This window comes from Spermophilus citellus (genome assembly GCF_964194105.1).
Source record: "Spermophilus citellus genome assembly, chromosome: 4".
Classification (NCBI taxonomy): domain Eukaryota; kingdom Metazoa; phylum Chordata; class Mammalia; order Rodentia; family Sciuridae; genus Spermophilus; species Spermophilus citellus.
This window is the reverse complement of record NC_138185.1, coordinates 164,097,719-164,122,818: the sequence shown is the minus strand read 5'-3', so window position 1 is coordinate 164,122,818 and position 25,100 is coordinate 164,097,719. Positions and strand designations below refer to the sequence as shown.

At 40.6% G+C, this 25,100-nt stretch overlaps 1 protein-coding gene across 3 annotated transcripts in view; it reads left to right on the top strand.

Moving 5' to 3' along the window:
- Positions 1-23,526, top strand: part of DCAF5 (DDB1 and CUL4 associated factor 5) — a 99,950-nt gene extending 76,424 nt beyond the window's left edge. For all 3 annotated transcript variants that reach the window (XM_081290711.1, XM_081290712.1, XM_081290713.1), the window contains 2 exons: positions 11,680-11,807; positions 18,872-23,526. In XM_081290711.1, the coding sequence (XP_081146837.1) occupies positions 11,680-11,807; positions 18,872-20,623 (1,880 nt within the window). In that variant the 3' untranslated portion in view covers positions 20,624-23,526. The remainder of the gene's footprint in view (positions 1-11,679; positions 11,808-18,871) is intronic.
- Positions 23,527-25,100: the final 1,574 nt, after the last annotated feature.

Below are 25,100 nucleotides of genomic sequence, written 5' to 3'. Positions count from 1 at the left end.
CATTCTGGATGAAGTCTCCCACCCTTATAAATCCTCAATTGATTAGCTCAAATGTAATCTTTGGGCTTAATTTTATTTTTTACCTGATCTTGAAAAGCTTTCAATTAAGTCAGTGTGCCTTTTAAAATAGAAATTGGACAAATCACTTCTTCTTTGGTACCACACTCTGGAGACTTTTTCACATTCGTATAATGAAAGACTGAAAAAGAATTAGCAATAGGTTTTTTTCCACTCCCTGGTCATTTCTGTACTTCTTTGGGGGGGGGGCCACCTAGTCAGCCAGAGCTATAATAACAAAATACCATAGACAGGTATTTATTTTCAGAAATAAGAAATTTATTTTCTTGCAATTCTGGGCTACAAGTTCATGATCAAGGAGTCAACGGGTTTGGTTTCTCCTGAGGCCCCTCTACTTGACTTGCAGATGGCCACCTTCTTGCAGTATCCTCATCTGTCTATAGGCACATGCATCCCTGGTGTCCCTTCCTTTTCTTAAAAGGTAGCTATCTTGTCCCCTTCTAGATATTTTTCAGTGATAGTACCCTCACGTTTATTTGGTAGTTCCTCAAAGAAATTATATTCTTCTGCTGTATTGATTTCTCTCCTTTGAATTTGTCCTACCTCAGTTAAAGATCAACTGAATACATTCAGTAGATATAATCTGACTAGACTAGAGAAAAATCTCTGGTTCATTGCTTCTAAAGTGTGCTACGTGGTATTTCAAAAAGTACACCCAGTATCACTTAAGCTGGGATCTACTTAAATTATACTTAGAGTTGGCTAGAAGCCCATTGTTTCCACACAGGCTGTGGCTGGTCATGGTGCTTGGGTTTTTCTGTACACAAGGACAGAACCTTATGATTATCCCTCTTGTTGGATTCACTAACTGGTAGTTGAAAGGCTTGTTTTCTCTTGTGTCTTTCTTCAACATTACATCATCAATCACAGAAAGTCTGTTCCTTTTATCGTCATCTTGCTCTGCATGTAACAGATGCATCATTTTAAGTTATTTTTAGCAAACCTCAGCTCATATGGGGATTCAGCCTTCCTGCTACTATTCTAACAGAAACCACCCACATTCTTTTCTTATTCACAAATCTTTACACTTTCTATGCACTATACACTTTCTTGTTCTTTTTTTCTTCCACTTCTGCTATTATTGTAATTAAGTACTTCTTTCCAAGGTAGTATAGATATGTAGTTTTAAAATCAATATTATAATAAAGAGGTTTTTTTGTGTGTGGTGCTGGGTATCAAACCCAGGGCCTTATGCATGCAATGCAAGCACTCTACCAACTGAGCTATATCCCCAGCCTATAAAGCTTTAAAAACACCACAACAATCTCTCTCCATACATAACATGCTCATAATTTTTTTGAATTTTTAATTTTGGATGTTTTCTTGGTTTTCTACTATTGAAATCATTCAGTTTTCCAAAAGAGAATCTTCAATTTCTCCTACTTAAAGGGTATTCCCCCCCTACCCCCCCCCTGCTTTTTTTTTTGGGGGGGGGATACCGGGGATTTAACCAGGGTGCTAACCATTGAGCAACATCCCCAGCCCTTTTTTAAGATTTTGAGACAGGGTCTTGCTAAATTGTTTAGTCTTCCTAAGTTGCTAAGGCTGGTCTCGAACTTGTGATCCTCCTGTCTCAGTCTACTGAATCACTGGGATTTTAGGCATGCACCATCATGCCTGGCTCATGTCCCAATTTTAAAACCTTTTTAGGTCAATGTCAGTTAGCAACCCCCCGGGCCTCTGCTTGTGTAGGGTAAGCATAATTTCCTGACCAGGTGGGCTCCAAGGAAGAACATTATAGCGTCACTGTTTTTTGTACATGTTTCAACTTATCTTGTTTTCAGCCCCCCCCCCCCTTCATCCTATCTTCAGGGATACTTGGTACCTTTCATTTTCTTTATGTTGGTATCTCTATTTTCAAGTGTTAGCAATCATTTTATAGTTTACAAAAATATTCAGCAAGGTTCTGCAAGCCAACCAAAACAACAGAGAGCTATATGTAGCTCTTGAGTTCTAGTTTTGAATGCTTTGAGGAAGATGATCTTTCAGGAAGCTCTTAATTCAAGCTACTCCCTCTGTGACTTAAACAATTATGGATGAGGATAAGCATGTCTGTGTACGCTCACATGTGCTTGCTGTCTCTCTCCTTATTGAATATAAGATACTAAGGCAGGCCAGTAAGGGGAATCTGGCTTGTTGTTACATACCTTAATAATATAATCAGTACTTGAATATAGAAGGCAAGCAGTCAGCATTTATTGAATGCCTGCTGTGTGCTTCATGGCATTGGCCAGATGCTTAGAAAGTCCTGAATATGAGCCAAAGGCAAGGACATCTTTTTCTTCTCTACTCTCTTGTTCAGAAAAACTGTCCATCAGTCCTTCTTTCTTTTTTCTTTCTTTTCTCCCAATACTACACAGACTCCAAAGAGATAGAATTCATTTATTACATAAACAGTTCTGACTTAGATGGCTAAGTATTTCATACAGGGACTCCCTAGAGGGCCAAAGAGATAATTTCTAGATATAAGACCCATACCCATTGTAAAACTTGCTACCTTGGGTCCCATTTTTCAGTTGATATCAAATAATAACTCATATCTGAAAGCCCTTTTGAAAATCAGAGGAAGGAATAGAACTGGAACTTTTGCTGTGGCAAAAAAAACAAAAACCATCAGAATGCTTTGTACCTTTGAAATAGGTAGGTTGTCTTGAGTCTCAGTTTCTTCTGTAAATTGCCCCCACACTTGCTTACATTATGTGTCTTGGAAACTTTCTAAAAACGACATGCACTCAAATGTAAGACATATTATTGCTAGAAATGGTAAGATTGGTGTATCTCCGTGATTTCCAAAACATTTTCTCCCTAGTAACTTAGGTATAGAAATGATGGAGTTGGCAGAGTGGGGGAGGTGGGTGTCTCTTGAAAACATTTATATTTCCCTTTACTTTTCCCTAATTCTTGTTAGAAAGAATTTTAATGTTTTCACAGATAGAGTGACTTTCCCTGAGATATGCCACTACTCTAAGACCTTACTATTTATGGAAAGAAGTCTAATGTTATAAGATTTGGTAGGCCTGATTTTCAATTCCTAATCCATTCATCTTCTAGTTGTGGACTTTGAAAAAATTGCCTAATCTTGCCCAACTTCTGCTTTTTCATCTGTAAAATAAAGATAATAACATCATCAACAGAAATAACTACTACCTTCTTAGGGTTACTATAAGAGTACTTAGTAGCTACTCAGTGATTGCTATTCCTCATTAAGAAATCTTTTTCCCTTTTTTGACACTCCTTAGAGAACAAAACGTTGTCCTTTGGTGCCCCCGTGAATGGCTGGTTGAGTTGTTCTTACATGAAGACTGCTGTTTGACTCATCACTAGTTTAAATGGTTCCCTTATTTGACAAATTTTTCCGTGAATGGAAGAGAGAAACATGCATTTTCATTGCCAAGTCACTGTAGCCACCCCCACTGGCAGTAGGCTGAGGAAGTAGGCTGGAAACAGCTGTAAATGTGTATTCGTGGGCTGGCATATGTGTGTATGCTTTGTCCCTCTTCCTTTTTCTAGACATGTATTCATTCTCAAATGAATTAGGCCTAGGCATCTGTTTTTTTTTTTTTTTTTGTCCCATGTAATTAGATAACAAGTGTTTTTGATTGGTCACAAGTAGTTGGTTGCAAACACATGTGAAGTACATATGATGAAAGAACTCAGTAGAATTGCTGTTTTTGTACAGCCAAGCATTGCTTCATATGGAGCTCTTTGAGCTTTCCTGACAGCACTGGCTACCCCCATCTGACTTTTCTCATCTCTTAAGTGGTTACATGGTCCCAAGAAGCAGCCACTGCTCTGTGTTGTCAGTACTCTTGATTGTATTTCTCTTTGTGGTTTGAAACTTGAAGACACTGAAACTGTTCTCAGGCCTTTTGGAAATGCTAAGAGATTGTTTGGGCACCTTATGTACCAAGAAGAGGAATAGTCTTTTGCTCCTCATGACAGTAAGCTTTTGATTCTACCCATGGAATCAGGAATGAAATAGATTATTTCAATGACTACTTAAAAACCTAGCAAGTAGTAGCTTTAGCATTCTCCCTCAAGCTTTCTTCCAGAGAAAATGGTGAAGGATTTTCTTCAATTTGCTCACTTACTGAGTGTTTTTAGACAAGACATCATGCCAAGTTATGTGGGCCATCAATAGATAATCCTTCAAAGGATTTCCATTAAAACAATTTAAAAGTGAATTCCAAAGTCCATAAAAAATATAAAATTAAAGGGGGCCAGATTTTGGGATGATTGATAAAGTTTTCATAGAATCAACATTTTAAAGGACCCTGAATAATAGATAAGGTTTCAGCTGCTTTATTTCTCTGCTCATACTGCAGTAAAAGTGCCATAAAAGAAACATCTGAAATTGGCAGCAGGAAGATAGAGACAGAGAAACACATTTGGAAATCCACATGCTAGGTAATAAAACCACAAATAAGAGGGGTTTTTTTCCTACACGCTCAAATTTCATCTTTTCATTAATTCATAGGGTATTTATTGAAAACCTATTATGTGCCAGGCACTGTTCTAGAGATTTGGGATACAGTAAAAACAAAGGAATCCTGCCATCATGGAGTTTACTTGTCTAGCTAGGGAAACAGACAGTTAAAAATAGACAAAATAAATAATGTGTTTAAAAGTTGGACGAATGATGGAAAAAAGTAAAGCAGAGTAAGGAGTATAGTAAGTGGTATTGGAGGGGGTCAAGGGAATTTAATTTTTGCTAGGATGTTCAGTATAGGCCTCATTGAGAATGTCACATTTGAGCAGAATCATCAGAGGGAAAGAGAAGATAGTGAGCCATGCAGCAGTCTAGAGGAAGAGCATTTCAGAGACAGCCTGCATGAAAGTCCTGAATTAAGAGTGCACCTGGTCTGTTTGATAAATTATACAGAGACCGGTGTGTTGAGGCAGAGTAGAGTGTTGGCTAGGGTGAGTAATAGGAGATGGACTTCAAGGGAAGTATGGTGCAATAAGTATCCAACCATTTACTCTACTAATAGTTCCCCATTTACTTGTACTGAGTACATGGGGGAACTTAAATGGGGAACCATTAGAGAATATTGACCAGAGAAGTAATATGTTCTGACATATTTCAAGAGGATCACTCTGGCAATTCTTGGGGATAGATGGTCGGAGAAGGGCTGCCAAGGACAGAAATGGGAAGAACACTAAGTCTCATAGGAGAGTGTTGGTGTCTTGCACCAACAAACCAGGGATTAGAGTCTAGATATATTTTGGAGTTAAAACCATCAGGATTTCCTGAAAGGTGTGCAATGGGTGAGGGTCAGCTCAGTGGTATAGCACCCCTGGGTTCAATCCCTAGTACCAAACAAACAAAATTCTGGACTGGAAATAAAAATACAAGTTTTGGTACCCTATAGGTAGTCATTTAATTAAAAGACTGGATGAGCCAGGCACGGTGGCACATACCTGTAATTCCAGCAGTTTGGGAGGCTGAGATGGGAGAATTGTGAGTTCAAAGTCAGCTTCAGCAATGGTGAGGTACTTGGCAGCTCAGTGAGACCCTGTCTAAAATAAAGTACAAAATAGGGCTGGGGATGTGGCTCAGTGGTTGAGTGCCCCTGAGTTCAATCCGCACTCTCTCTCCCCTCTCCCCCCCAAAAATATGTGAATTAAAAAAAAAAAAAAAGACTGGATGAGTTCAAGCAAGTGAATGTAAGTAGTCAAGAGAAGGGGATCAAGGACAGAGCCCTAAAAGTGTTCCAATATTTAGAAGTCAGAAGAAGAGCAAAAAAGAAGATCAAGAAGGGGTGACCAATGAGGGTACTAGGAAATGCATGAAAAAAGCAACTATGTTGAATCTTGTATAGGTCAGGTAAAATGAGTTAGAAAACTGAATTGATGTCCATTGTATCATTTGAATAACTATTATTAACTGATTTTTCAACTCCTCCTATAAAATTGTACCATCTTTTATTTATTTGCTCACAGTTTTGCCTTATCAATATATTTTGCAGGATTTTCTTGATGCCCCAATGTAAAGCTACCAAATATGATTCTTCCATGAAATACTGAAAATATTTCCTGCATCATAATCTGTCTCTTTTATCTGAGTATATTTTTCTATACCACTCCTAACAGTTGTTCTTCATTAATTTCCACTTAGCAATCATGTCAAGTCCATCTTATTTTATGCCTGACTCTTTTCTTACTAGCTTGATATGTCAGCATCTAAATCTTCCAGGATCAAGGTTATTTTCCTCCCAGTGGCACAGGAGGCTGAGGCAGGAAGATTGAGAGTTCAAAGCCAGCCTCTGCAATTTAGCAAGGCCCTAAGCAACTCAGCAAGACTCTGTCTCTAAATAAAATATTACAAAGGGTTGGGATGTGCTCAGTGGTTAAGCACCCCTGGGTTCAATCCCCAGTACCCCAAAAAATAAAGTTTATTTTCCTCTTCACAATGGCCAGTGCTCTTCCTTGGAAATACAAATTTTATCTTCTGTTTTGATTTTTGTCTTCCATCAGCACTTTCCAATCATCTGGTTCTCTCCCTCAATACTGCTTCATACTTTCCCTTCCATGATCTCAGGGAAGTTTTTTTTTTTTCTCAATGGTTTTTCCTTCCCATTGTCACAAAGGTGTTTGTCTTAGACATCTATTAAATAATGGGTTACTAGGAAAGGGAAAAAAAATCCAAAGATTCTGATAAGAAAATCAATGGTGCTATTTTATCTAGGTCACATTTGGAATTGATTTCAGTACAAAATACTTAAGTGTCTTGTTCTATAATTCAAGTGCCATTGAGGATCACTTCCCAATATGATTGATATGTTGCTATTAAACCAAGACCTCAAAAAAATCTTGACCACATTGCTTTTAGCTTTTAAATTGAAAGTATAATCTTTCTTGGAGGACTTTATGAAACCTATGGCATTGATAAGAAAGAGATTACTGACATTGTCTAGAAATGGGAGTGCTGTTCTGAGAGGATAAACCTCTGGCTGAATGTGGTGAAAAAAGAATAAATAGAGAAGAAGAGAGAAATCAGGACCTTCATGCTTACCCCATTGTCTTCTCTGAGATGCTTGGGCATAGGTTGTGTGTGTGTGTGTGTGTGTGTGTGTGTGTGTGTGTGTGTTTTACGGGGGATTGAACCCAGAGCACTCTACTAATGATCTACATCCCCAGCCCTTTTTTATGTTTTGAGAACAGGGTCTTACTAAGTTGTCCAGGATGCCCTAAATCTTCTTCCTCAACCTTCTGAGTCACTGGGGTTACAGGTGTGTACCACTGTGCCCAGTAACCAAAACATTTTAGAAAGGCCTTTTGTTTGGATTCTGAGCAAGGAGTTGTTTGTATCCTGGGGTCCCCTAAGGTAGCAAGCGAATTCCTCAAGCTAGAATTCTGAGATGGCCTGCTCTCATTTTCTTCTCTGGGGTCTTGAAATAGAATAGATAAGGTGACTTATAGCCTTCCCCGCCTCTCTATCATACCTTCCAAATCATAGAAAGATGACTACATGAGAACTCCACCTTTGACTTTTGAATAAAACCTAAAGTACCAGCATGTTTTACTAAACTAGCCAGAGTAGATGGCCCTAAAAAATGACTATTATACAGAACTACATAAACAAATGACAACTGAAGAATAAGTGAGGTCCTTTTTTCCTGGATATGTGATATTTTATTCATAGGTGCTCATTATTAGTAATTAGGTTATGGCTCAACAACCATGAACTGAGGTTAAAGAGATGACCTTGAAAGAAATTTACGTAGATTGTAACAGTTTTTATGGGGGAAAAAAATTCTTAACACCTTCCAATTTGACCCTGCTGCTTATCAGAGGGTCTAGCAGTAAGAACCTCAGGTTCTTACTGATATTGGCATCTTGACTTTAGCCATTTCAAATTAAAACAGAAACTCTGGTGATCATTGTATCTAAGCTCAATTCAATCATTTGAAACACAAGTACCAAGAAAGATACTATAGAGAACCTCTCAAGCCCATTCACTACTATGATTCTTTTTTTTTTTAATATTTATTTTTTATAGTTTTCGGTGGACACAACATCTTTGTATGTGGTGCTGAGGATCGAACCCAGGCCGCACGCATGCCAGGCGAGCGCGCTACCGCTTGAGCCACATCCCCAGCCCACTACTATGATTCTTTGTATAGAGCCTTGGTTACCTGAAACAAATGGCAGCAATAATGCTTTTTGTACCTATTTTATAGAGCCATCAATTCCTTTGCTCTGTTGACTTCATCCTCTTTTAGATTTCTTAGTACCAGTGGTACCAGTTTATGTGGGAAGGAGGAAAAAAAAACAGTATTAAAATTACTCCTTAAGCCAGACACAGAGGTGTACAGCTATAGTCATAGCTACGTGGAAGGATGAGGCAGGAAAAGCACTTGAGCCCATGAGTTTAATATCAGCCTGGGCAAGACCATGAGATGACATTTCAAGGGAAAAAAAATTGCTGCCAAGAAGAAAAATGAGATGAGGTCACAGTACATAAAATAGTTTTTCCATGATCTAAATTTTTAGGCATTGATACCCTTTAATTATTCTTTAGATTTGGAAGTTAGTATGATTGTATTCCAAGTAACCTCTGACAGAAAGATCATTTTTGTCAGTCATGAGACCTTCTATCCATCTTCCTTTGGTGTTACTTATTCTAAAATTGCACTCTGCATTCAACAAGTATTTACTGTGGCCCTGTTCTACTTTAGGGCTTGTACCCAAGGTTCTAGATATGCAGGAGTAAATAAGACAGATCCAGCTATACTTGTATGGAGTATTTAGTATTGACATCCTGATGAAATGTCCTGTGGTGATACTCTATAGCTCAGAATACCATTGAATAGAATCTGAATCCCTCTGCCTTTATTTAGGATTTCAAATGAAAACCAATCTATTTAATAACTGCCAGAAGATTTAAAAATTATTATAAGCCTCTAAATCCAGTTCTATTCAAACCCTGTACTTCCTAAAGGCAGTTGCTATGGAAAGGAAAACGTATTAGATATTATAGCCAAACAGAGTGTGGTTTAAATCCTGCTAGTTGTATGACTTGGGATAAATTCTTTCAGTTACTTAAATTCCCTTTTTTTTTTTTTTAATAAGGCGGTAGGATTAAACGAGATTGGTATTAGGTTTAACCTAAAGTTTATTTGCTATTGCCATCCAGTGTTGCAGTAGAGGCAGGAATAGGATATCAGAAATGCAGAATACAGAGAATTCTAAGCAGGAATGATCCCTGTCAGATCAGCCTTACCTAGGAAAGGTAAGGGAATTTAAGTAACTGAAAGAATTTATTCCAAGGAGTTCCTTGGGATGCTGAGATCCCTAGACAAATGTTTTTAATTCCCATGGATCCCTCTTCTCTAATTATCTCAAGTGTATTTTTATTTTGATAGGCCCCAGTCACCTTCCTTCCTCCCAACTACATCCAAGAAACTCTAGAAACATTCAAATTAGGGGATCCCACCATAGCAGCCTTTCTCAGTGCCAAACCTTTCTTGATCCTTTTTCTCTGTTAAAAACCCTCCAGTTCTGGGCTGGGGTGGTAGCTCAGTGGTAGAGTGCTTGCCTTGAACATGTGAGTCCCTGAGTTCGATCCTCAGTACCACATAAAAATAAACATATAAAAATAAAGATGTTGTGTCCATCTACAATTTAAAAAACAAACCCTCCAGTTCTGTGTCCTAGTCAGTCTTTTTTTCCCTCTTTGTAGTTTATTAGCAAACCTGATGAAGTTGGGCTTAGACATGAATAACTTTAAATATATTTTCTATCCTGGATAATTCAAATATTAATGTAGCCAAATATGGGAAAACATTTAGTCAAAGGACAATTTGTCACTCATCAAATTGAGTAAGCACCTAGAAGTGGCTAAGTTGGCACCACCAAGAAGCAAATCAGTACAGTCTGAATTTTGCTGTCAAATATTTATTTATTTATTTTTAAAGATATGTCTATTGCGCCAGACATGGTGGCACATACCTGTAATCCCAGCAGCTCAGAAGGCTGAGGCAGGAGGATCATGAGTTCAAAGCCAGCCTCAGCAAAAGTGAGGCACTAAGCGCCCTGTCTCTAAATAAAATACAAACCAGGGCTGGGGATTTGGCTCAGTGGTTGAGTGCCCCTGAGTCCATTCCCCAGTTCCACAAAAAAGATAGATCTATTGCAATAAAAGGGGATCTCTTCCCTGAGGCAAAATAGAAGTCTTATTGGCAAGCCTAAAGCAAAAGACACTTCTGCAACCACATTATGTCAGGGAAAGAGACATTGTTTTACTCATTTTTCCTTAAGACATGGAAACATCAAGAACTCTCTGGAATTAATGTTTGAACAAAGTAGAGCTGGGAGTAGGCTGGAGCCACATGGAGCAGACACTGTGCCTAATACCCTTGTGGTGCCATGCTCTGGTAGGGGCTAATAAGGTAGTCATTGATTAAGTGAACTCTCATTTGTATGTGTCTGGATGCATCACATTTTATACCTTGGCCAGGGATGTAGTTGGCCTCCTGTGTGTGCTGTGCTATTGATGATTGTGCAGAAGCAACTTTTCAGAATTTGGGTGTTTGTGTTCTATAAATGTGATAGCACTACCAGTGGAGTTGGAACTCTGAATTATCCCAACTTCATAATGATGATATCTTTAACCTACTGTAAGTTCCTGGCCTCTGGTATTTTTGTAATTCACTTAAGAGGAAAGCTTTTAAGATCGTCCTTAAAATACAGCTTTCTATCTGTGGCCTATTTAATTTAATCCATACATGATGGGAGTTTTGTTTTGTTTTGCTTTTTGTTTTTCGTTTGTTTTTTGCAGTACTAGGGATTGAACCAAGGGCCTCACTCACGCTAGGCAAATGCTCTACCACTGAGCTACATCCCCAAACCTTTTTGATTTTGAGATAGGGTTTAATAAATTTCCCAGGCTGGTCTCACACTTGTTATCCTCCTGCCTCAGCCTCCTGAGAAGCTAGAATTAAAGGACTGTACCACAATGCCTGGCTCATGCACAGTATTTTTAAGACCCACTCTCTAGTTCACTTCTTAATACTTGGACCTTGCATATTATGGAAGTGATCTAAATCTCCTTTATCTTCAGCTCTCCCTGCTATTAGGGAGATAGGGATGCTCTCCATTATTTTCCCATGGGCTATTTTTTTATTTTCATTTTTCCTGTCTTCACCATATATTAAGGGCAAATTAATCTAAGATGCCATTTGTACATTAAGTCCTGCCTGTCCCTGCCTCAGCAGCCTAAATATTCACAAGCAGTTCAGTTCTCATTTTGTTCAGTTGGCCTTTTTTAAGGTAATACTTTATTCCAACTTGGGGATCAAAAACTTGAGGAACATTTTAACTGGCTTTGGTTTTATTGACAATGGAATTGCAGTGGGTGGGCGTAGGCAATGCTTACAAGCTAAATAAAGGCTCTTGGTAAGAGCACATATGCTGAGGGTGCTTTAGCCCTCTTTCCATAGCAACTTTATCTGTAAGTTTAAGCATCTTCCTGGTGGCATAGTTAACAACAACAATAAAAATCTCTGCTCCTGTACAGAGCTGTTTGTCAGGCATTACCAGAACATATTTACTTTGATCCATTTCATTGTTTGTTTTTGTTTTCTTCTGTCTTTCCAGGTGGCATTGGCAGGGTGGTCAATGGAGCCTTCATGGTGCTGAAAGGGCATCGTTCTATTGTTAACCAGGTCCGATTTAATCCCCACACCTACATGATCTGCTCTTCTGGTGTAGAAAAGATTATCAAGGTGAGATCCTTCCCCTTCTGTCCTTTTGAAGAAATTAAAGATCTATAAAAATTCTCAATTTGACATATTATAAAATATTGGAAAGTTTATATTAAAAATCCTCCTTTCAGTACTAAACAATGCACAAGTAACCTGGGCTGTTTCATTCCTGGCATGAAAACTTTTGGATATTAGAGAGACCAACAATATCCTAAGAATGTGATCACTAGGACTGATTATTTGTGAAATCCTTGTGAGAGAGAGAGAGAGAGAGTGTGTGTGTGTGTGTGTGTGTGTGTGTGTGTGTGTGTGTGTGTGTGTTTTGATGGAAATTTGGGTGTGAGTGTTTTGAATATTCAGGCGACTTAAATCTACAAAGCCAGACTTTAAAAAGTTGTTTAGAATGTTATGTAACTTTTCAATATTCAGCTTTATTGTAGGAAAATGAAATAGTTTTACTTTTGTTTTGTTATTTTTCAGATGACAACTACCTAAAATAAAATGCTAGAAGTTTGAGATTAGCTTTAAATAAATGCAACTCCTCCTTTAAAAAAACTCCTCCATTCAGAACTATTTGTAATATGTGTATTAAGAAATCAATATAGGGCCAGGCGCAGTGGCACACACCTGTAATGCTAGCAGCTTGGGAGGCTAAGACAAGAGAATCATGAACTCAAAGCCAGCCTTAGCAATGACAAGGCACTAAACCAGTCAGTGAGACCCTGTCTCTAAATAAAATATAAAATAGGGCTGGGGATGTGGCTCAGTGGTTGAGTGCCCCTGAGTTCAATCCCCAGTACAAAAAAAAAAAAAAAAAAAAAAAATGAGAGAGAGAGAAAGAAACCAATATAGTTTATATGCATCTATTTTTTATTAGAAATATCTGTGCCTATGCATGTATATAATTCCAAAAAAAAAGTGTAAGATGGCTTTTCTATCTCATTTTGGTGAAAGACCACAGACTAGTGAGAAGAACTACATATGTATGTGAATAAGTTTCTACATTTTACATATATATGGACTTACATTGTAGATATATGCATATAGATATGTTCCCTAGATATCTCTTTGCATGTATATAAGCTAACTGTTTTTCAAACATGGCTGTTTTTGGAGGAGGCCATATAGTTCTCAGCCTGGCATTAATGACCTCATAAACATCTCTAGACTTCCCAGAGCTGCTGATCCAAAGATCCCTAGCTTCCCTGTGGCTTGGATGACTCAAGAACCATTTTTAAAACTAGTCACTAGGCTTTGAAACAAATGGTATCTTTTAGACACTACCTTGTATGCTGTTAGCATTTCCAGTGGCCTTTGAATATTTTCTTTTGGAGGACAGGGACTGAGGATTGATCCTAGGAGTGCTCTGCCAGCAAGTTCTATCCCCAGCCCTTTTTTATTTTTTGAAACAGGGTCTGGCTAAGTTGCCAAGGCTGGTCTCAAACTTGGGATTTTTCCTACCTCAGCCTTCCTTTGATTTTGAATTCTGCTTCTCCAACCTTACCTGGGCGGTTAGGAGAGCCACTATCCCTTAAGTGATTGTCAGAACCAAGATAAGTTGTCTCTGGATACAGCAAAAAACACAATTATATGTGGTTGTGATTGAGGCTACTTGTTTGTAAATACTAAACACATTAATTGCACATCAGCTAAATGAATATTTTTAATCTCCACAACAGAGGAACCCAGCCTGGCCTATGTCCACAAAAGAATAGCCCACTGCCCATCACTCACATTCCAGTTGCTAGTGACCCTTTTTCCACATCTGAGGAAATGAGGGTTCAGGGAAAATGAGAAATTTTTGAGAACCCTATAAAGTAACTTGAGTTAAAATAGGATAGATAATACTCCTCCCAAAATTTAAAGTTTTTTAATTTTTTTCTTAAAATGATTTTGAAATGTGAGAAAGGTTTCAGAGAAAAAGTAAAAACTGGTTTGTGGTGATTTAGTAAATTTCCAACTATCTGGAATTAAATCAAGTTATACTTGATGGCAAGAGACAGCTATCAGAAATATTATATTGGTGTGTGGGTCAATATTTTTATTAGCTCTTAGTCCAACCTTCTCTACATAGGCTTTGTTAGTCCTGGGAATTAGGGCTGACTTTATTGGCTGCAATTGTTTCCCTAGAGAGATAGAGTGAGTCTTTTAGGTCATTTCTCCCAATTTTTTCTTTTTACAGGTGATGAAATTTAAATTATGAATTTAACTGTCTGAGGTCACACAGATAATTAGTAATAAAGCTATGATAGAGCCCTGTCCTTTGTTCCACCACATTCTCCATGCTGGGAGAAGGCAGCAGACAGCCTGATTTGATCATCTCAATATTCCTTCATTTGGGCTGTCATTGAAATGGCCCTGCCCCTTACATTGCTTTCTCCTCTCCTTTGGCCTATGACTAATCGGTTGGCTCTGTAATGTCCTCTCTAGGCCTGTTGAAGTCAATTCTTTCTTTCAGAGAGCTCTATGCTTGGGCATCTCCTTTAGAAGAGAATTCCTGTTTGGCCGCGTACTCTGGGTTGCTTCTATGCTAAGTCTCCCCAGTTATTGTTTAGTCAATTGAAGTCCTTACCCTAAAGGTCATAGGTTGGAGACTAGCCAAGTTCTCAAGAAAGAGAAGAAAATATTTTCTCTGTGAGGTTATCCAGACTGAGCTATGGAGCTCACTGCTTCCAGGTTCCCATAGGAACCAGGAGTTGTTTAGCCGTTTGAAACCTTAAGTATGCACAGATGACCACAGTGAGACTGAAAGCTGAAAGCTCTGGAGTGCTCAGCTTTGCTCTCTCACAAGTATCTTCCCCATTCACCATCTGGTTGGGAATGGTGTGATGGTAAAAGCATTGCAGGAGGGGAGGTGAGAAGGAGGAGGATGAGACACCTAGTACAGCGCTGCAGCTACTGCCTTTGCTGATGCCTACATCACCCTGAAAAGTGCCAGTGAGTCTCAGCACTTGGATCAGTCTCCCTCTGTAAAGTGAGGACTTGAGACACCCAGGAGTGCCTTGGGAATGACCTGTGCATGACAATTTCTATTTTAATAAATAGAAATTTCGTAAATAGACCCACTTCTGAGAGAGTCAAAAGGCTCAAAGAGGTCTCACGTACCGTGTTCTAGTCCAGCCTGAGACTTGGTTTTCTCTTTCCACTCTACCTTTTCCTTTCCCTTATCCTTTGCTGCTACCTTTTTTTTTTAATACATTTATTTTTATGTGGTGCAGAGAATCGAACCCAGGGCCTCACATGTGCTAGGCAAGCGCTGTACCACTGAACCTCAATTCCAGCCCCTGCTCCTACCTTTTTAGCCTAGAGAAGAATCTCTCTCATCAGGGCCCGTGTGTTCTCACCCATAATAGGCCTTCTGCCACTGAATGCCCACATAAACCTAATAAGGAGGTTCATTTTATGGTTAAACATGTGAAGGAATGAGGCAAATCCTGGCTTTCTTCCCACCGCCCTCAAAGCTCAATATTCATTTTTCATCCCATATTTGTGATGTACCTACAGTGTGCCATTTGTGCTAGGCCTTGTGGGGAACATAAAATGGTAACACAGATCTCCCTAGGAATTGATGACCCAGTAGAAAAGTCAAAAAAAGACAATGGGAAATGCAGTGTGTGCACAGGACAATATAAACAAGGTTTTGTGAGAGAAAGAAGAGATTTTTCTCATCTGGGGTAATCTCAGTATAGGTTAATATTTGAGCTAATTTTGAAGAATAAATTAAAGACCTCAAAAGGAAAGAGAGAAGCAATATGGGAAGAACATTCCAAGAAAGGGCTTGGATATTTATTTATTTACTTACTTATTTTCCAACAAATATTTATTTATCAACTACTATGCATTGTGCTTATGAATAAATTATTGCATTTGGCCAAAGTAAAGAGGACCAGAAGAAGGTGGATCTAGGAGATAAGGCCACGAAGGCAGACTGTGGACAGGCCCAGACAGTGTTGGAAGCCACATTGAGTGTGATAAGCCCTTGAATAACAATTTAGGACCTTATCTTTACATTTCCTTGGTTGTAGACAAATTCTAAATTCAGTGTAACCACTCAAGGAGAACAAAGGGCTTTAAGTTGCTTCTTCCATGTCGTGGTCACTCAGTAGCTCACTTGCCACTTAATTGATCATTTGGATGATATGTGAATAAGAATTGAGCTTCATCCTTTTCCTCAGCAGCTCTTGAAATAAACTCTTCACAAGGCTTAGAGAACAAGTTGTCATTCTTCTTCCTTTTCTCAGAGTGTTGCCCGACAAAGAGGCATACCTAGCCGCCTAGCCACATTTAATAGACAACAGGAAGTTGTTTTTTTCATTGCCTTATTTCTAAGTTATTGACTTTCAGGATAAAGAAATGAACAATTTCACAAATGGTTGAAATTGATGTTTTAAGGATGAAGACCAAGATCATAGGGACAGTCAATATTTTTGATGTACAAAACTCTCTCTGGGGGTGGGTCTAAATCTTTGTGGTTGTGGTATTCAATCACCAAATGAAAGAAGAAGCATGTCTGTTGGTGCTTGAGTATAGGTTATGCATTTCATCATTCTTATTTCTACAGATGAGAAATAGAGGCTTTCAAGACTGAAGTCATTTGCTCAGAGTCATGAGAAGTGGTGGGGCTAAGGTTCCTGCTCATCCTGTAGCTCTGTAACTTCCTTGTTGAAGTCTGGCTGTTTTGTTTTACTCTGGATCAGGATTAGATGAAAATCCATCTGATTCCCTGGTTAGGTGAGGGATCTGAGCCTTCCTCAGGATCACCAGCTGGCTCTTACCTCTTGATCTTGTTTTGTTCCATTACCCCAGTCTTCAGGAATGGACTGTCTGCCTCCGTTGAATACATTCCAGGGCCCAAACAAAAGCCAGTTTTCAGTGTTGTGATTTTCATTCCTGAAGTGAAAACATTGGGATGGGAGACTGGGTAGATTGGAACCTTAAAAAGGTTTGCAAAGTAGTTAGGCCAACATCTCACCATTATTATTTTGCACTACTGGTAACAAATTCAGAGTTTCTTTGAAAGACAAATAGATTTCTCTTCATATTAGGGAACATGGTTGATAACATTTTACCTTTTCTTTTTTTTAATTGGGGTTTGAACCCAGGAGTGCTTAACCCACTGAACCACATTCCCAACCCTTTTTTATTTATTTAAATTATTTATTTATTTATTGGTACTGGGGATTGAACTTCAGGGGGCACTCAACCACTGAACCACATCCTCGGCCCTATTTTGTACTTTATTTAGAAGCAAGGTCTCACTGAGTTGCTTAGGGCCTCTCTTTTTGCTGAGGCTTGCTTTGAACTCACGATCCTCCTGCTTCAGCCTCCCAAGCTGTTGGGATTACAGGTGTGTACCATCCTGCCTGGCACCCTTTTGATTTTTTTATTTCGAGACAGGGTCTCACTAAGTTGCTTCAGGCTTCAATAAATTGCTGAGGCTGGCATTGAACTTGCGATCTTCCTGCCTTAGCCTTCGAGTCACAGGGATATCAGGCATGTACTATTATGGCTCATTTTGCCATTTGTAAATTGTGGAGATGAGAGACTTAGCTCAAAATTAATAATAAGATTCACCTTGGGAGGCTGAGGAAGGAGGATGGCAAGTTCAAAGCCAGCCTCAGCAAAAACGAGGCACTAAGCAACTCAGTGAGACCCTGCCTTTGAATAAAATACAAAATAGCACTGGGGATGTGGCTCAGTGGTTGAGTGTCCCTGAGTTCAGTCCCTGGTACCAAAAAACAAAAAAATAAGACCCAAAAAACATCCAAAGAAGTTGACCTTTTGGACCCCTCTGCTTCCTTTCTAAGCCACTAAACTTTTAGTCCCTTAAGTACTTTTCTACAGAGATAGTCATCTATAGCTTGAGCCTTATGCTAGATGTCATGTCTAAATGTTTCCCAAGAGTGGGTCTTTCAGAGTCAATCTTGTAGTTATTCTTCAGGAGATTCTTGGGCACTCACGTTTAAGAATAAGTGCCTTAAAACTCTTGGTGAGATTGAATCCAGAGAGGGGAAGATACCTGGGAAGAGGAATTGTGGACAGTGAATAAAACTGAAGGAAGAACTAATCTGATTTGGAAATTGGTGGGGAGAAGCTATTCTAGAAGTTTTCTTCAGTGTCCTTTGAAATGAGAATACTCCAAAGAAACACCGTAAAGCACAACAGGAATTAGTCCCATAAAGTTCCCACAAGAAGGTGAATTTGTCTTCTGATAGCTTTAGGGCAAGAAAACTTTTGTCTTGATAGCAGATGGGGAATGAGAGACCACTGTTCTCTGGGTTGGATGCCATCTGAAGATAGACACCAGCCTGTCAGGCAAGAAAATTGCCTGGAATTTCATTGAGTTGCCATGGCTACATGCTGATGTAACTGAGCTTCTCTGTGCTGTTTTGTGGACTAGTCTGGGAGTCAGGTGGAGCTAATCCTTCTCTTTTGCAGTGACAGCTTAATTACCTTGAACTTGATTTTTGCATAATTTATCCAGGATGTAAAGTTGGGCCTTTGAATCAGACAGCCCTGAGTTGGAATCCTAGTTCTGCCATCTTTTAACAATGAGCCCATGTCCCTGACAGCAGAGTGGGAAGTGTTAAGGGATAGGGCTGCAGTAACCTCTATTCTTGCAGTTAACAGAATAACTGGGGAGAAAGCCAGTAGCTCCCTGGTTAAGAGAACCCAGTTTCCTGGGTAACTGATGCCTGCATGTCCGAGAAGGAGCTATAGTGTTGGAGTTGGCTATTCTTATCAATCACCAGTAAGCAATTCCCATTAGCTAAAAAATAGAAATGTTCAAGACTGGGCATGGTGTCACACACTTATAGTCCCAGCTACTAGGGAGGCTGATGTGGGAGAATTTTGAGTGTGAGGCCAGTCTGAGCCAACATAATGAGACCCCCATCTCAATAAAATGGAAATGTTGCAGGTGAGAAGAGGAATTGTAGGCTGAAATAGTAACTGTCACAGAATTTCTGACTACTGGTTTTATTTTCACTTTAGAAAAGTGGTCTCTCTGTACTCGGCTTCAACCTGCTGAAAGTTTTTTAACACTTTGGCCAATCTTTAAGATATCTTGTTTTTCATCTATGTAGATCTGGAGCCCGTACAAGCAGCCAGGATGCACCGGAGACCTGGATGGCCGAATTGAGGACGATTCCCGCTGCCTCTACACCCACGAAGAGTACATTAGCCTTGTGCTGAACAGCGGAAGTGGCCTGTCGCATGACTATGCCAACCAGTCGGTCCAAGAAGACCCCCGGATGATGGCTTTCTTTGACTCTCTGGTACGCCGAGAGATTGAGGGCTGGAGCTCTGATTCAGACAGTGACCTCAGTGAAAGTACCATCCTTCAGCTACACGCAGGGGTCAGCGAGCGCTCAGGCTATACTGACTCTGAGTCTTCAGCCTCACTGCCCCACTCCCCACCTCCCACAATAGATGAGTCTGCTGACAATGCCTTCCATCTGGGTCCCCTGCGAGTCTCCACTACAAATGCAGTGACATCAACCCCACCAACACCCACGTGTGAGGATGCAGCCTCTCGCCAACAGCGCCTGTCTGCTCTGCGTCGCTACCAGGACAAGCGCCTCCTGGCCCTGTCCAATGAGTCCGATTCTGAAGAGAATGCCTGTGAGGTTGAACTAGACACAGACCTCTTCCCCCGACCACGGTCACCTAGCCCTGAAGAGGAATCCAGCAGTTCCAGCAGTTCCAGCAGCTCAGAGGATGAGGAGGAGCTGAATGAACGCCGAGCCTCCACCCGACAGCGAAATGCCATGCGGAGGCGACAGAAAATACCCAGAGAAGAGAGGCCCAGTGCCCCAGCCAAGCCCACCAACACCTACATTGGAGAAGACAACTATGATTACCCCCAGATCAAAGTGGATGACCTTTCCTCTTCCCCTACCTCCTCCCCTGAGCGGAGTACTTCCACTCTGGAGATTCAGCCAAGCCGGGCATCACCAACTTCTGACATAGAATCAGTTGAGCGAAAAATTTATAAAGCTTACAAATGGCTGCGCTACTCCTATATCTCCTACTCAAATAACAAAGATGGAGAGACTTCCCTGGTGACAGGAGAGGCAGATGAAGGGAGAGCGGGAACCAGCCACAAAGACAGCCCAGCACCTTCTTCCAGTAAGGAAATCTGCCTAAACACAACCATGGTCCCGAGGAACCAGGACCTGCCACCTGAAGGCTGCAGTAAGGATGCTTTTAAAGAAGGGACTTCCACTAGAAATCCCAGCAGTGGCCCAGGCCATGAGCACAGCAGCCAACCTTGGACCGAGGCACCAGAGGGTACCTCTCAGGACAGTAACAATGGTGGCTCTGTAGAACACTCATTTGAAACCAAGAAGCTCAATGGAAAGGCCCTGAGCAGCCGGGCTGAGGAACCACCCTCTCCTCCTATGCCCAAGACCTCGGGCTCCATTCTCAACAGTGGGTCTGGAAACTGTCCGAGGACCCAGTCTGATGACAGTGAGGAAAGGAGCCTTGAAACCATCTGTGCCAATCACAACAATGGACGCTTGCACCCCCGACCCCCTCACCCTCACAACAATGGGCAGAACTTTGGGGAGCTAGAGGTGGTGGCCTACTCTTCCCCAGGACATTCAGACACTGACCATGATAACTCATCCCTGACAGGGACACTCCTACACAAAGATTGTTGTGGGTCTGAAATGACCTGTGAGACTCCTAGTGCTGGAACAAGAGAGGAGCCCACTGACACCACAGACAGCAGCAGGGCTGTTCATGGCCACAGTGGCTTCAAAAGGCACCGAGTCGAATTGGAAGACACAGATTCAGAGAATTACTCCTCAGAGAAGAAATTTAAAACATGATAAATACAAAGGGAAAAAAAGCTACAAAAAGTAGCCTTACAAAAAAAAAAAAAAAAATCTTGTTTAGTGAACACAGAGGAAAGGGAAAAAAGTATTAAAGGCACATAAAACCAGGGCCTGAAATTTCGTTTCTGCTGCTGCTCCCTTCTATTCAACATTCAACAATGGGTCTGAATGTCTAACTGGCCATAGGCTTGTGCTGTGTAAAGAAAAGGGGGAAAATCCAAGTTATTCCTTTTCTAGTGAGATGTGAGCATAGTGTACCTGTGCAAGGTTCTGTGAAAGTGAATCCTTGTTGGGATGTTTGATTTTGTGTGTGTATGTGCACTGGCGTGTGTGAGCTCATTGTCTCCTGAGACCTTTCTTTTAGTTGTCCATCAACAAGGACCTAGGGGTCTATAGTTTTTGCCATCTCACCCTGTTCACGTGTCATAGGTGTTCTGGTCTCAACGAGGAGCACCTGTTCAATCAGATTGTGCTGCCAGTGAGTTGTAGACTTGAGCTGAGAGCATGGAGAGGAGAGTAAAACAGGCCTGCAGCCCATGGGCTGTGCTGGAAAGGAAAGCATGGTTCCTTTCTTAAAAAGAAATATTCCATGTTTTCTCTAAGTAACACTTCTTCATTGAGCATTTAATGTGGACATACTAAAAGTGGAACATTTTTAATGCTAATGGAGGTTAGCACTTACAATCTGATTCAAGAGCCTATAGATCCCTGATAAATTTCTCTGTTTGCAAATCGAGTGATGCTGCAATATGTACTGTATGGAGGCCATAAAATATGACTAGTTGTGGATAATACATTAACCAGTTAGGTGCTAGTTCCTAAAAGGCACTCAAAAGGCCAGCAGGTGCTTCCTTGGCTCCATGTGATGGAGTTTAGACATACTGAAGGAAGGAGAAGAGACAGCTCTCAAGAGCTTTGTGCTCAAACTACTAAGGTGGATGTTAGAGGTGTGTAAATGAAGCAGTGTAGTGAAGAGCAGAATGTGCTACTATGTTCTTTTAATTCAACCCAAAACTATTCATCAGAATTGGTGGGACTGGCATTTTCCCCCAGGCTTGCCCTTGACAAAGACTATGACGTTCTGACTGAACGTCACAGTGCAGCAGGCATCTCAAGCTGACAGATTCAGCAGGACCATCGGGAGGCAGAGGGTATGGGCAGAGGAGTCACTGGTTTGACAACTGGCTTCTGGAAGAGACTGAGTTCCATGGAGGCAGATAATGGTTGAGAGAGGAAAAGTCCAAGAGATTTTCAGCCTTGTGGTGTTACCGTCACTCAGTTATCAAGGTAGGCTGTGTGAGACAGGAAGACCTAGGAATGACCAAATGTCTTGTTAGCATATGTGTCACACATGGAGGGTAGAATGCTGGCAAGAAATGAGGGAGAGAGAAGAGTTTAACTTTCTTGAGCACTAAGGTGCTAGACACCTAGGAGCCAGCTGGGATTATCATAAGGACCTAACTGGAGACTACTGTGGCCTCACTGACCCAGCATTCCTCTTAGACGAGGACCTGTCCTGATGGAACTAGGACCAAGGGGAGGCCACCTGAAGACTTGGATGAAATCAGGCTCTTGGGGAGATGGTTCTTCAGAAAAGGAAAGTGGTTGGCAAGCCAAGAGGAGATGACATGTCACTAAACTTCGCGGAAGGTCGGACGTGCCTAATATATGTGTGATGTGACTGGGGTCCACACTAGCACTGTTTTAGGCGAGGGAGGTGGAGCAGGAGCAGAGTGAGGATGCATCCAATTCAACAACTGGACTCTTACTGGGGGAGCAGGACAGCGATTCTGTAACCAACATTAGAATTACTTTGGATTTGTAATCAAAATGGTTCTATGATTTGTCTTTGACTATTCACAGATAATTGTAAATTCTGGTTTTATAAGCCCAAGTCATTTTACATTTGCTTTTCCAAAATGTATTAAATTGAAAATTTTTAATCCTTTATATACAAAAAAAGATATAACCACTCACTGTGTGTTTCTCTTCCCCTTCTTAGCACACCCAGCCCTTATGTTTTGTTTGATTTTAATCTACTCACCAGGTAGCCTCTTCTGGCTTCTATAAAGACAATCCACATATCCTCCTGGAGAAAAAGAAGTTAAATTCCCTTGGGAACTTGCTATTGGTAGTTATAGTTGCCAAAAGCAGAGCTTGGTCTTTCTTATTAAAAGCCTTTATTTCACTTGATTACTCAGAAGAGAAGTCAAAATTCATTTTGATTAATGTTAGAAGCCAAGAAAAATCATTGTTAGAAGGATGACTTCCATCCTTGGGAAAGACATCCCAGCATTACAGATTCAGCTGAGACATACAGGCCCCATGACATAGCCACTGGAGCAGGCTGAGAAATGGATGTTTCTGTGGCCACTCCATCCTCGCTTCCAGGGATCTTGTATGTGTGGCTGTGGTCCTAGAAATCAAGGAAGGAACTACTTCTCAGTTCTCTTTGCTTAAACTGTTGTAGAATTGAGGCCCCAAATTTAGAGGTGCATTTAATCCCCAAATTCTTCCACAATGGTATTTTTACTAGCAGAGCAGATAGCACTGATTAGATTAAGAACTATTTGAAAGTACCTCTTGGGTTTTTTCCTGCATCTTGTACATAAAGTTTTAAGTAGCAGGTCTAAATATGTAAAACTGTGTCTCTCCACTGTTTCCCATCTGGTTTTGTAAATGATTCTTGAGGACAGTAGGTAAATGGTTAAATGAGTTGTTGGCTTGGGGCAAATGAAGTTTGCAACTGTGCTTGACTTAATGAGCTGAGAGTCTCCTGTTGTCTGTCCAGGTGCCTTCCTCTGCTGAAGCCTTACCTCCTCACAGCCCTGCCTCTTTTCACCCAGCAACGTTAACTCTTCTCTTGTGTACATGCAAATAAACCTGTTATTCACTTCTCTTGTCTTCCTCTTCTCTTCCTGGGAAGACTTGGTTGCCTAGACACCCCTCTTCCTTTAATTCTTGGTTTAATTTTTGCCCAGTTGGAAATTTGATCCAATGCCTTGCTAAAGACTGAAAGACAAACTCTACATCCATGACAATGGTCATTGTCAATTCTAAGTATTGGGACCAAGGTCACATCTGATAAGAAAATGTAGGATAGGAAGGTGGGTATCTATTTGATTTCCTTTACCATGCTAACCAGAACTCAGGATGGTGAAATCCGAAACTGACTTTTTTTTGTCCCCTGGTACTGGGGATTGAATCCTGGGGTGCTCTGAGCTACATCTCCACTTTTTTACTTAGGGAGTATTACAGTAGAGTGACGTAACAAACACCTCACCCCAATTATGGTTTCTTATGTTTCCAAATATCAAATTGCTTTCCCTGATCTGTCTCAGGCATGCATTGTGAACTTTTTTTAGTACTGAAAATTGAACGCAAAGTATTGCACATGCTATGCAAGTGCTTTACCACTAAGCTACATCCCCAGCCCACAGACTTTTTTTCCTTTAAAAAAAAAAAAGTGGCAAAATTCATATGCCCTGCCTGTAAAGTGGTTTACTGCGGTTAGCCAAAAAGTTCTTGCCGGGCTGGGGATGAGGCTAAGGAAAAAAAAAAAAAAGTTCTTGCCAACTAATACTCTTGTCAGGAAAACAGATACTTCCAAAGCACAGTTGTCCTTCCCTTATGACCTGAGCAAGGCCTTGCAATAGGGTGGAAACACCAAGATATGCCGAGGCTCAGTGAGTCCCAGACTTGCCCCCAGCAGCAGGATCATGGCTTTAGACAAGTGGTGTTCTCAGGTGGGGTATTCCAGTCAGAGTGCTCATTTGTTCTTGAGCCCCATGCTGGAATGAAAAGACATGAATTCAAATAAAAGTAATTTTGAATTTGTAAAAAGAATCAGTGTTTCTTATGTAGATTGTAAATGAAAAATCTGATCCATATGCACCCTAATTGCTTTTACTGTTAATACAAAGGTAGTTTGATATTTCTCAGGATGGAGGTTCAGGCAAGGTAAGCTTCAGCCGGCCCTGCACTAATATGGTTAGGGACAAGCAGGAGGATCAGTTCATAACAGAGTCTACTTGGGCTCTACACAAGTTTTATGCAGAGCTATGGTAGTATCATGTTATAAGAAAATATTCAAAATTACTGAATTTTGAAAATGAATTTTTTCATGGGCCCAAAGCCTTGAGCTCATGGACTCTCTAGCTGAAGTACAGAATGCCAACTTCAAATCTGCCTTTATCTGCCTCTGTCAGTACTCCACCAAAACTAGGGAAAGAGTAAAACACTAAGATCCTTGGGTGCTCTCACAGAGTCCTCAGGCATGAAGTAAGTTCTTGTGGTGTAGGGAAGTTAAAGAAGACACTCAGGGGGAAGGTGATCAAGAAGACTGCAATGGAAGAAATGAAGAGCTGGCTGGGTTCAAGAGCTTCCTGGATTCATATTAACTATCATTTAGTGTGCCTTGGGACTGGCATGGTCTAAAACACTTGGTCATCAAGATTCTCCAACCAAAATC